General features: G+C 37.9%; 1 protein-coding gene across 1 annotated transcript; it reads left to right on the plus strand.

Annotated features, from left to right (window-relative positions):
* The first annotated feature begins 2,488 nt into the window (after window positions 1-2,488).
* On the plus strand, window positions 2,489-15,801 carry LOC132635963 (omega-amidase, chloroplastic). Its single transcript, XM_060352582.1, has 10 exons — window positions 2,489-2,808; window positions 3,918-4,034; window positions 4,944-5,168; window positions 6,072-6,165; window positions 6,440-6,514; window positions 11,326-11,404; window positions 11,602-11,617; window positions 15,013-15,093; window positions 15,241-15,323; window positions 15,434-15,801. The coding sequence occupies exons 1-10, from the start codon at window positions 2,554-2,556 to the stop codon at window positions 15,510-15,512; spliced, it is 1,104 nt and encodes a 367-aa protein (XP_060208565.1). The 5' UTR covers window positions 2,489-2,553; the 3' UTR covers window positions 15,513-15,801.
* The last annotated feature ends 301 nt before the right edge of the window (window positions 15,802-16,102 follow it).

The following is a 16,102-nucleotide window of genomic DNA, read 5'->3' on the forward strand; positions in this document are numbered from 1 at the left end:
AATTCCAAACGTATAATGCCGAGTTTGCCCCTCCAAGTCAGGTCATTCGAAAACGTCTTCTTGAAAATATCCGTTTGGAGGGCTTTCACTTTGATTTGGCCCCAGGGCCCTTCACGAGTTGTGTTTAACTTTACATATGCGATTCATATAACTTGTCACTTGTCACATGTCCCAAAAAAAAATCTTGATGTGCGGGCCCCACCTCGACTTACAAATAATCCGACGTTCGAAAATACAGGATATAACACCCTCTACTTGTTCTTACACTGCTAAAATTTCATTCCCCTCCACCACCATTACCGCCACCGGTGACCACCTCTATTTATTTATGCAACTTGAAAGATGTAACTTTATAATCGAGAGAAAGGTATTGTAAACCAGAAAACCACCACAAACAGCAAGAAAAACAACAACCTAGGAATTCTAATGTTAAGCCGAGTTCAAAAAGACAAAGTGGGGTTATTCCTTGTGGGAAAAGAACAGATTGGGTCTGATAAAGATTTTGATAAAAAGTATACGATTGGGAAACTGTTGGGTCATTCATCTGATTTTTCATTTCTTTCTTAGATTCCTTTGGGTTGGGTTTTCCCCATATTTGTTAATTTCACCATTGAATGGTTGTTGACTTGTTGTGGGTTAAATCACACGTTATTGGACTTTTTAATTGTTTGATTCTACTGATTGGAGTTTTGCAATTTCGAGTTAGAGTCTTAATTGTTATTCCTCTTTTTTCTTCATTTGTTTTTTCCGTTCTTGCTTGGATTCTTTTAGGTTTTCTTCCATATTCGTTGTGTCATCATTATTGGGATCGAAATAACATGGTCTCATACGGAAGCTAATAATTGCAAAGCTTGAATGACAATGAATTAAGCAATAATGAAAAACTATATAAAAAAAAAGACTTTAATAATATGATATGGGTTTGGTCAATTGACCTACATATGAAAGCTAATATAAAAGAAAATCATAAAAACTATTGAGAGAAAAATCTCCCCTAAACAAGAATTCGTTTGAGGACTACATACTGGAGACTACTGTATTGTTTTGTGTGAATGAACAATCCTCAATTTATAGAATAACAAAACTTTTCCTTCAAGAATGTATTAGTCACATATGGAAGAGATCTTTTCCACGTAGGAAATCTTTTCCACCAAGAAAGAAATTTTAATTATGGTAGAAAATCTGGGCAAAACCCTAACAAATCTCCCCTTTTGGCCTGTATTTTCTTGACAAAACTTGATTCGCTTTCTTCACATATATAATCTTCATCGTTGTTGTTTGTCATGGTTGAAAATAGGTATGGTTTAAAATCGGAGCCCTATGCGTTAAAATTGATTTTTATTTTTAAAGATGTAACAACAGGATTGTTGATAATATGATTGAACACTTTGTCTCCACATCATGTAGCAGTTCAGACCTTTTTTTTGGACAAAAAACTTGATTATCGTCGAGTTGGTTGCAACTTGAACTGATCCACCTTGAATCTGTCTTCAACCTCGTTAAACCATTGGTTTAACCATTGACGCTGATACCACTTGTTGGGATCGAAATAACATGCGGTCATGCGGAAACTAATAGTTGCAAATCTTGAATGACAATAAATCAAGCAACAATAAAAAATCATAAAAAAAGACTTTGATAATATGATATGGGTTTGGTCAATTGACCTACATATGGAAGCTAATACAAAAGAAAATCATAAAAACTATTGAGAGAAAATTCTCCCTCTAAACAAAACTTTAGAGGGAAGGAAGAATCCTCCATTTATAGAAATACAAAACTTTTCCTTCAAGAAAGTATTAGTCAAATATGGAAGAGATCTTTTCCACTTAGGAAACCTTTTCCACCAAGAAAGGAATTCTAATTATGGTAGAAAATCAGGGCAAAACCCTAATAGTAATTTGATTGTTGCTGTGGGCTAAATCACACGATATTGGAATTTACGGTAGCGGTAGTGGTGGTGGAGGGTAAGCAAATTTTAGTGCTGGAAGAACAAGTATAGTGAGGGAGGGGTAAAATGGGTTAGAGGTGATGATATCAAATGTTAGTGCCATTAGGATTGGATGTCCACCTTGGACAACTTTAACGGAGGGGTATATTTGAGCCTATAGTATAACGGTAGGGGTATATTTGGATCCAAAGTATAACGAGAGGTATATCTGGTCCTTTTCCAATAGTACAGGGGTATATTTGGCCCTTTTCCGTGAATTTTCTGTTTAAACTCGAGTTGGTGTGGTTATTTGGTATTTGTATCGATGTAACATTTACTTGGTAGAATAATTAATGTGCATGCGAGTGGGCACGGGCTATCCAATTACAAAACAAACAAAACAAAAACAGCGCTAATGTAATTCCTTCCTCATTTATAATTACAATTTTTTTTTTTTTTTTAAAAAGAATTAAGAACATTAGTGTTTGAGTCATGCCACGTATGTAGTACTTAGCAGATTTAATTGGTAAGAATCACAAACATGAAGGACCAAAGTGATAACTTTATCGGGTGAAATTAACCTTTGGGTTTGCACAGAAAATGAAAGAGAAAGTGTAGTTAAAATGAGAGTTGGATTCCTCTTGTCATCCTCTTCAACCCTCTCGTCAGTAATAGGATCCTCCATATCTCGTTCCATCGTACGGCCTGCACCCTCACAACACCTGCTCCATCTTACCTTTCACTTCATCCCAAATCGTACAACCAGTAACAGCAGCCAATTTTCAAGACGTACAACCGTCACTGCATCAATGGCTTTCAAGCCCGAAGAAGCTAGGGTTCCTCCCGCTCTCCAATTGCCCTCTCCTCCCATCACTAAGGTCTCCCTTTCCTCTATTTCTCTTTCTCTGTGTATATATATATATTCTTTTAGCTTAGTACGTCGATAACTCCTTAAACTTGTCAGTATTTTTTTTTTTTTTTGAGAAGGTAACATAAACTTGTCAGTATTTGTTCCAATTGAGCACCTGAACACATCATATAATGTTCCTATTAGACACTTGCGGTTTAAGTTTTAAGTTAACCACTTAAAAATGTCATCTCCTTTTGATTATACACAGTAGTCTCAATAAGGGCTTCCTTTCCCTCCTCTGTGTGTGTGTGTGTATTCTTTTAGCTTAATACATCGACACCCTTAAACTTGCCAGTAAATTTCATTTAGACACTCGAACTATGATTTGTTCCAATTGAGCACCTGAACATATCATAAAATGTTGGTTTAAATTTTAAGCTAAAAAAAAAGGGCAGCCCGGTGCACTAAGCTCCCGCTATGCGCGGGGTCCGGGGAAGGTCCGGACCACAAGAGTCTATTGTACGCAGCCTCCTTTAATTATACACAACAGTCTCAATAAGCTGTAAAACCTCATACCTGTTCCAATTGAGGCTAATGTGTATAATTAAAGGAGATGATATATTTATGTGGTTAACTTAACCGTTTAATAGACACTTGAGAACACGCTCAAAATTTGAAAAAAAAAAAAGTCTAATAGAAACACTTTATAATGCGTTTAGGTGCTCAATTGGAACAGGTAGTAGTTTGAGTGTCTAAATGAAATGGCAAGTTTAAGGGGTTGGCGATATATTAAGCCTATTCTTTTTATGTGTGGATGCATGTATAGGTGAACTTTAGGTAACTGTATCTATTTGAGTTACCAAAACACACTGAATAAAAAAAAAGTTACCAAAACACAGCCACTGCAATAAAGGAGGGGCAATACATAATGACGGCCAGTGTTACAATTGTTAAGTTAATTGAACTTCACTTATTTGAGTTAGAAGTTACAGGTTGTGGACCAGTGTAAAAATAGTCAAACTATGATGCTTATAGTGGACCTCAAACTAGTTCTGAATTGAGGCTAAGTTGATTTGATTTGTCTTTGAATTATGTATAATCCGTTTTTGATTTGTGAACTTGATGTTGAATGAGCAGTTTAAGATTGGGCTATGTCAATTAGCGGTGACGGCAGATAAGGAAAGGAATATTGTTCATGCGCGAACAGCAATTGAGGAGGCTGCTGAGAAGGGGGCTAAGCTTGTTGTTTTGCCTGTGAGTTCAGATATAAATTGTTCATTGGGTGCAGCTGTTTCTTTTCGTAGTTATACTCTGTTTGATTGCTAGTATTGAACCTGATTGACTGTAATTTTTTGTATGCACACATAGAGTTCAGTCTTATTAAGCAACTTAGAATCTTTGAGGTGTCCATCTTTTGTTCCATTCAGTTTTAAAGTCAAATGTTTCTATCCGCTAATAGTGAGATATTCAATGTAGCTGTGAAATATCTTAGCATCCAATCCAAAATTTTAAGATAATGGGTAGAGTAGGTGGTGTAAATTTCTTAAACACTTTATACAAGCAACATGTGACATTGTGTATACTAGGTGATTTGCTCCTATCTATTTAAGCCTTGGTGGACAGAGTTACCCGGTACCTGTGCTGGTAGGAGGTAGCAGGTACCTCTGAATAAGTCGAGGTGTGTGCAAGCGGCGCGGACACCACGGTTATAAAAAAAACACGGGACATTGTGTATATTTGACAGTAGCTAAATGAATTCCAGATATCATTGCCTCTTCAATCTTAAAAAAGCCTCCCTATTAGCTGCAAAAGCCTATGAAACCTGCACTTCTTTCATATGTCTAAATTTATTGGTAATCTTTATGCCAATTCATCTGTGGGCAGGAACTGCACGTACTATTGTCACATTTTGCACAAGGGCTGTTACGTATGACATGTAGATTAATTTTGAGTATCCCTTCAGGTCCTATTCTGGTTTGTGGTGTGAATTCTGACTTAAACTTATAGATTAAGGATGTAAGACTAGATAGTGAGGCAACAAAGATGTTCTGTTATTTTCATTGTACTACCTGAAGCAGATTTTTCCGCAATACTTGGCTATTCCTGCCATTGAAATTTACAGCAGTTGACTTTAGCTTACTGTTGGGCTTTGATTTTCGCTAGGAAATATGGAATAGTCCATATTCAAATGATAGCTTCCCAATTTATGCGGAAGACATTGATGCTGGCCCTGATGCATCTCCGTCAACTGCCATGCTCTCTGAAGTAGCTCGACTTCTGAAGATTACAATAGTGGGAGGCTCTATACCTGAACGCAGTGGGGACAAGTTGTATAATACTTGCTGCGTCTTTGATGCCGAAGGAAAGTTGAAAGCTAAGCACAGAAAGGTAAGCAGATACTTCTCTTGTTGTGGTGAAGGCAGGTAGCTTAGCCACTAAGATCTAGAACAAACTAAGAAAGTGATTGTAGTATGCTCAATCAATTATGTTAACTATAAATTCAATAGGACACGGTTCTCACAGTGTACAATAGTTTTCGGATTCAGAGATTGAATGATGTTGCAGAGTGTAGTCAGACATTCATTTGTTGATGTGCAGATCTGGGAGTTGCGTACTCGTTCCAGCTTTTCATAATTTGCCTTTAAAATTACTGCTAACTTACATTTGACAGATATGAGGGGTCTTTTTTTAAAAAAAAAAAAAAAAAATCTTTTTTGTTTTTTTGGGTTGGCAAAAGCATCTTGATAATGTCATTTAGGACTCAAAAAGAGTGCTGCCGATGGTCTGAACTGAACAGATGATTGTCAAGTTCAAATTGACGAACTGTTGGACAAAAGGATACGAAAACAAACTAAGATTATTCATGTGTTGCTTATTCTCTGCACTTGAGGATTGCCAAAAGATCTTATTTTTTATTATTTTTCTAAAATCAAATCTCCTTTAGATTTTATGACTGAAAATTTAATGGTAGTACTATTCTGCGATAAAAAGGCTGGGAACTAATAATATAGACATTATAATTTGGGGAGCCAACCTATAAAATGTCTGGGGTCATCCATTTGTAAGCTATTTTGATGTTAATTGAAGTATTTCTGCAACTGTTCACACAGAGTTGCAGGGTGGTGTGAAATAGTGGAAATAAAATGCCGGTCTTTTGCCTTACATGATGGCATGTGCACATTAGCTAACTAAGTTCAGACACTATGGACAAGGAGCATATCTAGTAGTTTGTCAGGAAAATCAAGAAGACGGCCACTCTGCAAAATGTCTGACACTTTGATGTCTTCGCAGATACATCTTTTTGACATTGATATTCCTGGTAAAATAACCTTTAAGGAATCACAGACGCTTAGAGCAGGAGACACTCCAACTGTTGTGGATACAGGTATTCTCTGCTTCTTACTTCCCGAACATACATCGATAATAAATCAGTCAACTTACTGCTAAGAAAGTGTGAAAGACTACTCCACTGCGCTGAAAGTTCTTCCAGTTAATATAGTTACTTTAACTGCATGTTTGTGTTCCATATTTTGATAGATTTGAGTTCATGGGCTTTTGCTTCATTGAAGAGCTTGAATATCAACCTTTTCTTTATTTCTAAGTTAATTGGTGCATCCATCCTGTGCTTTTGAGAAATGATCATAACTATATTTCTGCAGAGGTTGGCCGAATTGGTGTAGGGATCTGCTATGACATTCGCTTTCAGGAATTGGCCACGCTATATGCAGCAAGAGGTGTGTATTTTTCCTTATTTGATTTCTGCAAGTGATTGGCATTTCCCATCTTGGTGGAGTTATGAATTGCTGACTGCAGTTTATATATGTAAATCTTTTTTTTAACCTAATAGTTGATGTCCGCATAATGTGTTGTGTAGTGTTTTACACCGTAATGCTAATGAGCAATGTCTTTGGCTTTATTAGCTGGAATTATTCTGTATGCTTACAACCGATTTCTACTATTGCATCCTTTCTGAAGTGTATGCCTGCGGTCTAGGCAGGACATGTAGATAATTTGATGATACAACTCATGTTTCATAGTGACATTGGAATATGGTCCAGTGTTTTTAATCTTGGTTCAGCATTGTGCATACTTTAAAAATTACACAGCAGAAGCTTCCAAATCATGTGCGGAAGGGTGAAGTAGAGACTTAAACTAAAATAGTTTGTACATAACCAGGAATTCAGGCCCAACTCACAAGACCTCTGTTTTAACTTCTGGAATTGAGAATTATTCACAATATTACTCTTGAATGCAATTGCTCAAAAAGAAAAAGAAAACTGTCACTCTTGAATGCATTTTGAGGTATTAGGTCCATAAGGCAAAGGTTTTGACAATTTTGGCAATAACCTAGGTCCAACGCTCATGCACCAAGTGATTGATTAAATACATGTCATACCCTTGTTTAGTGCAGTATGGTGAATTTAGCTATAAAAAGAGGAAAATCACCTATTTCAATGCAGCTAACTGTTGAAGCTCTTGGTTTTGCTTAGTTTTACAGCCACACACTTATCTCCTACATATGATGGGAAAAAGTTGCCCAGTGCATAATTAGTGTATCAAGGTGAAGATGATCTGGAATGGAGAAGCATTTAGGTCAGAATTCAAAAACTTATAGTGTAGAGTAAACCAATAGAAAAGAAAATGAACTGAACCAATCAACAGTGTTGTCAAAGGCGCGCTTAAGCCCTGAAGCGAGGCTCAAAACATGTTGAGCGCTTCGCCTCGCTTTATATGCGCTTCGTGTCATCATCAAGGCTCTAAGACATAATTTTCCTTGCCAATGAGCCTCTTTTGAAGAGATGACACTAGATAACTGATATTTCACTTTATTGTAATGATTTTACAATTTCTTTGTCCATATATTTGTTATTCATGCTTATTATTATTAGTCTTGGACTAAATATACATATATTTGTATTTTTGCGCCATTGTGCCTTTTTTCATTAAAGCCTACACTTTATTTGCGCTTTGCGCTTAAAGCCCCGGCTGATCTCAGAGCTTTTTTGCGCTTTTTGCTCTTGATAACACTGCCAATCAATTTCCCCTATTTAATTATGTCATCTGTAGAATGTAAATTGTGGGAAGTCCACTCTGCATGAAGGTTTGCCTAGCCTAGTATTAACACGACAAACCTTACCAACAATTTTGCCTGGCTTGACCTTTATCCAAGAAAAATCTTTAAACCATGGTAGTCACACCTACTATGATTTCTAAGATTCTACACTCAACTAAGGATAATCCTCCCATACTTGAAGATAGAAACAAGAGAGAAAGTTTAGAAAGAAATCATTTAATTTCAGCACACAATATTTACAAGAATATGAGAGTTCTGTCCCTCTTCGACTGAGGAGGCCCTCCTTTAGACTGAATAAGGTGTTGTTCAAAGTAATTCATGGTGGATAGATGAAGGATAAACTAGTAAGCATTCTACACGGCCACATCAGCTATCAGTTCTGAAGAAGTGCAGTCCATTATTGTAGTTGTAGAAATTTATCGAGAATCCTTATCATATCCCTGAAACGATATGCTTCTACAGGTCTTTCAATATGTTTGCTGAAGTTTCCCACTATATACAAAGTAGGTGGTACTTCGTGGCTATTATGTTAGAATAAGTGGTCCTTAACGGTCACTAGGTCCAAGAAAGTGGACTTTAGTGATCACTTAGTGGTGTCTTTTGATTTTGTGTCTTTTTTCTGATGAGCTTATTAGCTCACATTTTTAGAATATCTTTGCTGAAGTTTCCTGCTATATACAAAGCAGTGTCATGAAGGTTTCCCCTATAAAAAGAGGCCTTCCAGTCAAAGGGGAACAAAATTGTCCTATTCTTGTGAAGTGTTGTATGCTGAAATAAAATGTTTTCTTTCTAAACTCTCTCTTTCTCTCTTGTTTCTTCATCAACTATGGGGGGCTGATCCTTAATGTAGTATATTCGAAATCATTATAGGTGTGATTACCATGGTTTTAATTTTTTTTTTTTGGATAAAGGAAAAGCCAGGCAGAATTGTTGTCAAGGTGTGCCGTGTGAATACTAGGCAGGCAAACCTTCTAAGAAATTCTTTTAGCTATCGGTTCAATCGTAATTCGCCTACCCAGTTTCCTATATTTTGCCACCCCAGTACTACACTTTCACCGAGTTTGGTATCTGAACCTAAACGGAGGCCAGTCTAAACCATTACAAAAAAATCATGCTTCCTTTTCAAATTCTAGTTTATTGCATAACATAAAACATAGTGCTGAGAAGTGTTTTAAAAGGCAGTTTTGGCTCGCCCCCAGGCTCGCTTGTGGCGGGGCACTAGCAAAAAGCCTCGAGGCTCTCGTGTGGGGCTTAGCTCTGTGAGGCTTACGCCCTAAGAGCCTGATTGTGCGCCCTAAACACACTTAACGCCGAACGCTCGAGGCTTGCCTAACAGTTTTTACACATTATGTGTCAAATTCCTTAGTTAACATTGTTGACCCTCATAATTCTTTAATAAATGAATGACGCTTGATGGTTTTTTTCATCTATAGAAATAAGAAGATAGAGAGTAACTCAAGTAACAAGTCGTAGTCTTGCATATTTACTATTTGAGAACATCGTAGCTTCGTAAGGGTGAATATCACTTAACAATTTTTTTTAAAGAACATAGCCGAAATTTTACATCTTCTCGTCATTGGTCTTCATGTTTTTACCCTATGTCTCAAAATTATCATACTTCATTATGTCGCTATTTGAAAGTAATTTGTTTGTATTCATGAAGGAGTGATGGTTTGATTATAATACTGATAAAGTTTATTAATTATTTTCTTTTAGGGCGGTAAATTGCATAATATGATAGTAATTTATTTTAAGAAATTGTGATTCTTTTGTTGTTTGAAAGTTTTGCATCTCATAATAGCATTTATATCATTGCCTTATTTATACTTGGAAAATCATGTTAGAAGTTTTGTTTTCTATGAGTTTCTTTAATCATGTATTTAATTTGTTTAAAACATTAATGTAATTTTTTAAAATATGTTGTGTTATTATACTATTTTACTACATTATAAATTAAAAGTTCAAAGATCCAGGGGGCTTAAGCCCCGTGTCTCGGGGCTTACGCCTCGCCCCGTGCTAAGCAAAACACTTCGCTTCACGCCCCAGCCTTTTAAAACACTGATGCTGAGAATGTTATTGGTGAATGATTATGGTTAAATAAAGATGTAGTAAGATGGGGAAGAGGGTAGTTGGACGACAAATACAGTAACCACCCCATATGGTTGCAGTGTTTGGAGGTCCATCAGAACCTTGTGGCCAAAGATGTGGAATAACTCAAGGCTAAAGGTGGGAAATGGCATGAAGATATCCTTCTGAGGCATGGTCTAATCAGGGATGGAACTTGACTTTTAGGAGAATGCTAAATGACTGGGAAATTGAGAGGATAACAGAGTTTTATAATGTCCTAAATCAATTTAAGGCCATCACTGGAAATGCAGATGCTATGGTATGGCAAGGAAATTCCCAAGGAAATTTTAAGGTGGCAGAGGCATACAGGATTCTAACCAAAGTAAACAACCAAGTGGGTTGTTGGCCATGGAAAATGATTTGGAAAGTGAAGATACCTCTGAAAGTAGCTTGCTTCTCTTGGTTGGTGGCCAAAGAAGCAGTATTGACACCGGAGAAAATGAGAAGAATGGGTTTTGATCTATGTCCTAGATGTTATTTATGTGGGGAACAATCAGAGACAGCCAACCATCTCTTTTTACATTGCAAATGGACATACCAAATCTGGAAGATCTTCGTTAACCTGAGGGGAATCAGATGGGTGATGCCAGGTAATACAAAGGGGGAACTTAGCAGTTGGGACAGAGAAGGTCTTTTGTCAAATCAGAAGGAGAGATGGAGGGTTGTCCCTGCATGTATATGGCGGACTGTATGGAAAGAGAGAAATCAGAGATGCTTTGAAGATAAACATAGTGACATACAGAAGCTGAAGATGAATTGTTTAGCTCCCTACTATTTTTGGTGTAAGCAGGAATGTCTAGTTGAAACAGAAGATATCTTTGATGTTTTGGATAATATGTAACTAGCAATATAAGAAGGCGCTTTTTTGCTATAATCTGTAATAGTTTGGTTGGGGGACTATACTTTTATGGTATAGTATACCTGTGGATATATAGAATGTTAACATTGTCCAAAAAAAATAAAGATGTAGTGAACTGAAAATGAAGAGAAGAAAAGAATTGCGAAATAAACAGAAAGATAGAAGGGCTTGATTACCAGGAACTGGAAAGCACTATGATTAAATGTGTCAATCATAATTTGATGCAACTTTTTAATTTCATTTTTAGTTTAAGATATATCATGCAACTAATAAGATACTTGGTGGAAACATGACAAAGCTACTTGCACACTTATGTGGAATTCTTAGCATACCTCGTTAATTGTTTCCCTCCTTTGTTGATTGAGATACTAACTTGTGCTAACTCAGCATTCTGCCTAACAGTAGTGGCTGTTTATCAGTAGTTCCTCCACTATCATTATCTTCGTCAGCAAAATCTTGAACCTTGTGAAAATTGTGATTACCAGGTGCTCACCTGATCTGTTATCCTGGGGCATTCAACATGACTACAGGACCACTGCATTGGGAGTTACTGCAAAGGGCAAGGTAATATGCATATCTTTTTTGGGTGAAGTTGTTTAATTGTCCAACATCTAGGTCATTGGCTGAGTAGACAATTTTGTTGTTGCATCACTATTTTAAATTCGTTTATTTAAGACAATATCTATGTTTAATCATTCATAAGCCCAACTCCAACACTGCCACATGTGGCATCACTAACTGCAACTTTTTCTCATCTGCAGGGCAGTTGATAATCAGGTATGACGGAATGCACATATAATCACATTCATTTGGACCATAAAGGTTTAAAAGTGAAAGGCTTGAGATGTGGGGAATGTGCGGGCACCTACCATTTCCCACCTCGGTAGGCGAACCCATACCTTAATCAACAACCAATAGCAATGCAGTAAACTCAACACCCAATAATAATAACATAATAGGTCTAACATAAATCGGAAAATACTACAAGTGCGGAAATACATCAATCCCAAATTTGGTCTAAATGGTATAAGAGCTTCTAATAATACAAGTCTGGAATAGTCAACATGTCTCCAAATAGAAATACTGTCTCGAAAATAGAAAAGACAAGTAAACAGAAGAATCTCCGGGCAGCAGAATCCATCAGGCAAGCTCACCCTAGAAACTCTAGTAGGAAGCCTCAGGATCAGCCTCGAGGGATAAGACGACTCTCCAACAACGTACTCTGCACTCATAGAAAGAGTACAACAAAGTAGTATCAGTACAAGACCATAGTATTGAGTAGCCATCATAGGCCGACAACAACTAGGAAATCATATATAAAAGAAAGAGACTGAAAAAGTAGGCATGCTGACAATCAGATAAAACTCAATATTGTCAAAAGATCGAATCCAGTACCAATCACCAAGTCTAGAATATCACCTCTAGTCCACTATGAGTCCGAAATACTAACTCAAGAACCACCATCAAGTTCATGTATCGTCATAGATCAACTACAAGTTCAATCCAATGCCGTAAGTAAATATGAGATGAATGCAATGATGCACACACACTTCGGGTGGAATATCTCGTCTCCTCGACAGTCATGACCCGTGGAGGACCGCTAAGTCCGTGTACTTGCTGCGGAACGCACAGCCCGATCCAATAGTGTTGCGGAACGTGCAACCCCATCCCAGTTAGTGTTGCGGTACGTGCAACCCCATCCAAGTAAGTGTTGCGGCACGCAACCCGATCCCAAAATATGTATAAATGAGTGAATGCATGATAACAATGCCAACAGGAATGTATGAATCAATGGTGTCACACATGGACACAAATCTCACTCACAATATCAATATCATAACCCTTCTCTCCTTTCCTACAACATCAATCATGATAAATAGGCTTTCCAACACACAAGTAATCACTAAGCATTAACTCTGGAATCAATCACGTGGTGATGAGCCAACAACTCACAAATAATCAACAACTCAATAGAACACAATAAGGCGACAAGCCCAAGTCAACAACAGTACCATCCTAAATATTTCATCCCGACTTCATACCCGAAGGTTTACATGCTTTCTCTAACAATCACTAACTATACATATGATTAGCTAACTGAAGTCTAACCAAAAGGTAAGCCGTAACCTACCTGGAAAGCCGAACAGGAGCCACAAACCGTCACACCTTGGCCTTGCCCTTGCCTTTTCGTAGCGCCTCCAAGTACTCAAAGTCTATTCATAATCGAATTTTGTATTAAGAACCACGAATAACGACACCCATAATGCTATACTTCTAGCTAGGTCAAAATCTAATCCAAGGAATTGGGGAAACGGGCCCACAAGGGTAAAACGGGAAATCGAAAGATGGAACATGCAATTCAAGCTCTAGGTGATCAAACCCACGAAGCAATCGCTAAAACAACTCAAGATCAAGCCTAATTCGGATTTAAGGTAAAACCCCCAAATTTGGGTATGAACCCTAATTCTTCAATCCTCAAATTAACCATTAATAATGGAAGAAGTAAGCTTAACAAGAAGGAATTAATCAAATTCTATGGTTATACTAGTCAATTTTACCACCAATTTCCATTTTAGAAGTCCCATTTCAAGAATTTTTACACAAGACTCATCTTCTCTATTTAGATTCTAGTGATTCTAAGCATGAAATAGGGATCTAGGAAGGTAAATGATGAAGGCTAGGGTCATAGATCTTATCTCCAAGAAGATTCAGTCCACAAGTTGCTCTATTCTCCCAAAGAGTGCTTAGAAAAATTATGAGAAGAAGTGATAGGGTTTAAGGGTTTTTACTAAAGAAAAGAATAGAATTTTGCCTGACATTGGCTATGGCGGTCAGAGGAACCGCCGCAGCACACGTGCTATGGCGGCCATACCCAAAACTCACAAGCCGCTGTAGCGGCAAGGACACCGCTACTGCGAGCTCGCCATGGCGGTTGGCATGACCGCTATGGCGGCTCGTCACCAAACAACAGGACCGCTATGGTCGTCTACCCCGCGCTATAGCAGGACAGCTATGGCGGTTTATAGTGCCGCTGCAGCGCCTACACCAGATATCAGAAAGTTCTGGTTTTGACCAATAAAGGGCAGCCCGGTGCACTAAGCTCCCGCTATATCCGGGGAAGGGTCGGACCACAAGGATCTATTGTACGCAGCCTTACCTTGTATTTCTGCAAGAGGCTATTTTCACAGCTCGAACCCGTGACCTCCTGGTCACATGACAACAACTTTACTAGTTATGCCAAGGCTCCCCTTCGACCAATCTCAACCCGAAATTCGACTATCACCTGAGGCCCCACAAATACAAAACAAACATGCAAACACACATAAAAACGCGTTACGAACTCACCCGTGGCCTCGGATTTCCCAACTGAGGTCTATTTGACTAAGTCAACCCCCAATGGGCTAAAGCCAAATTTCCAACCCAAGTTCCAAAACGCTCCCAATTGCATTGGGAACTGAACCGAATGCACTAACAAGTCATAAAATGACCATCCGGACCTCTCGGAATCGACGGAATTCCAAAAAAAGTCCGTTTACTCAAAAGTCAACTTTGGGTCAAACGAATTCCACTTTGAGGCTCCCGATGACCGCGGAAAGGGTCAACAGGGATAAAAGGGTCATGAGCACTATAAGATCAATCGGGTTGTTACATGCTCCTTATAAAAAAGTGAAAGGCTTGAGAATGCCTCTTACGTCTTGGTGCAACGCCATTTTATTCGGCATGTTTCCTTGAGCTATTTTTGCCTTATACGTTGTTTTGAAAAATAAACCAAGGCAGTGGAGCCTAACCATATGGTGCATGAAATATCTGAGGAAAAAGTCAGAGAAAGATGAACAAAAGCAGATGTTTATACAGGGCTTGTATTTTTCCCGTCTTTCTCAGTCTCAGTGACTTGGATCGTCTCTTAACTTTTCTCTTGGAAATGCGTTTAAAATGGGACAAAAGAAGTAGAAGGAATAGGGCAAGGATACTACATTCTACAGCATAGGTAAATCGATGAGTTCACTGGAAGTAAAGTCAAATTGTAATTAGAATGCACCTGTACCGTTCAGAGGACACAAATGGTCTTGTTTACTAGTGTCATGTATAGAAACATTAAAAAAAATGTAATGAATTTTCTTTTGAATATTTTTCATATGTTTTGCGGTAAAAAATGAATGTATTTGTTTCAGCTATATGTTGCAACATGTTCGCCTGCTCGAGATCCTGGCGGTGGATATGTGGCTTGGGGGCATTCCACACTAATTGGACCAGTAAGTGAACATATTTTATGTCCTTATGACGTGGAAATATAGAAAAGTGAATCATCTGATTTGAGAAGGAACAGTCTTCTCCATCTACGAGGAGGTGCCATTAGTTGTAACTACAACTCTGATTAACTGTGTGTATATATATGGCAGTTCGGAGAAGTGCTGGCTACAACTGAACATGACGAGGCAATAATCATCTCAGAGATTGACTATTCACAAATTGAGCTGAGGAGGTGAGATGCCATACACCTACTATGTGTTTCCTTTTTACGTTCTTTGCAATAGAAACCCATTAGGGTACTTCTAAACTAACATATGAATCACTGGCAAATTTGACATCCAGGACAAACCTTCCATTAGAGAAGCAAAGGCGAGGTGATCTTTACCGGTTGATAGATGTACAGAGGTCGAGTTCTCAATAATGCTAGTTATGTAAGAGAGTGTAACGCTAGGACTGAGGTGGAATTCTCAGAACTCAAGTTCCATTCGATGGAAACTCAGATCAGATCCAGAAAATAGGAGGATTGTTATTTCTTCGATTGTGGCTGATGCTCAGCATCCTTAGTTTAACCTTCGAAGTTTAGGTTTACAAATTGCAAGGATGAAATGCCTATACGTGAATGACAGTATGTTCAATAAGGGAATACTGCGACAACTGTTCATGTATTATCTATTACACTGGTGATTGTTCTGTTTACTGTTTGAATATAATTGCTGTGCCGGTCTTATATCAATTATATCAACATCAAGCTCCCTAAAACAAGCTGCAAGCTGTGTCATTTTATAAACAGGAAGTTATGATGAAAATGAAACTTGTTCCTGAACTTGGAATAGTTAACAATTTCCGGGAGACATGAGTGACCCTACTTGCTGGAACATTTCATCTTGCAGAATCGATAACCTATAACAGTTTTAGAAACTTCAACATTGACCAAATGGAATATCATTTGTTTAATTATTTAGGGGTGACGGGGAAACCGTCTTTTCTAAGTGGATTAGTTCTAAAAATATC

The sequence above is a fragment of the Lycium barbarum genome, chromosome 4, assembly GCF_019175385.1.
Source record: "Lycium barbarum isolate Lr01 chromosome 4, ASM1917538v2, whole genome shotgun sequence".
Classification (NCBI taxonomy): domain Eukaryota; kingdom Viridiplantae; phylum Streptophyta; class Magnoliopsida; order Solanales; family Solanaceae; genus Lycium; species Lycium barbarum.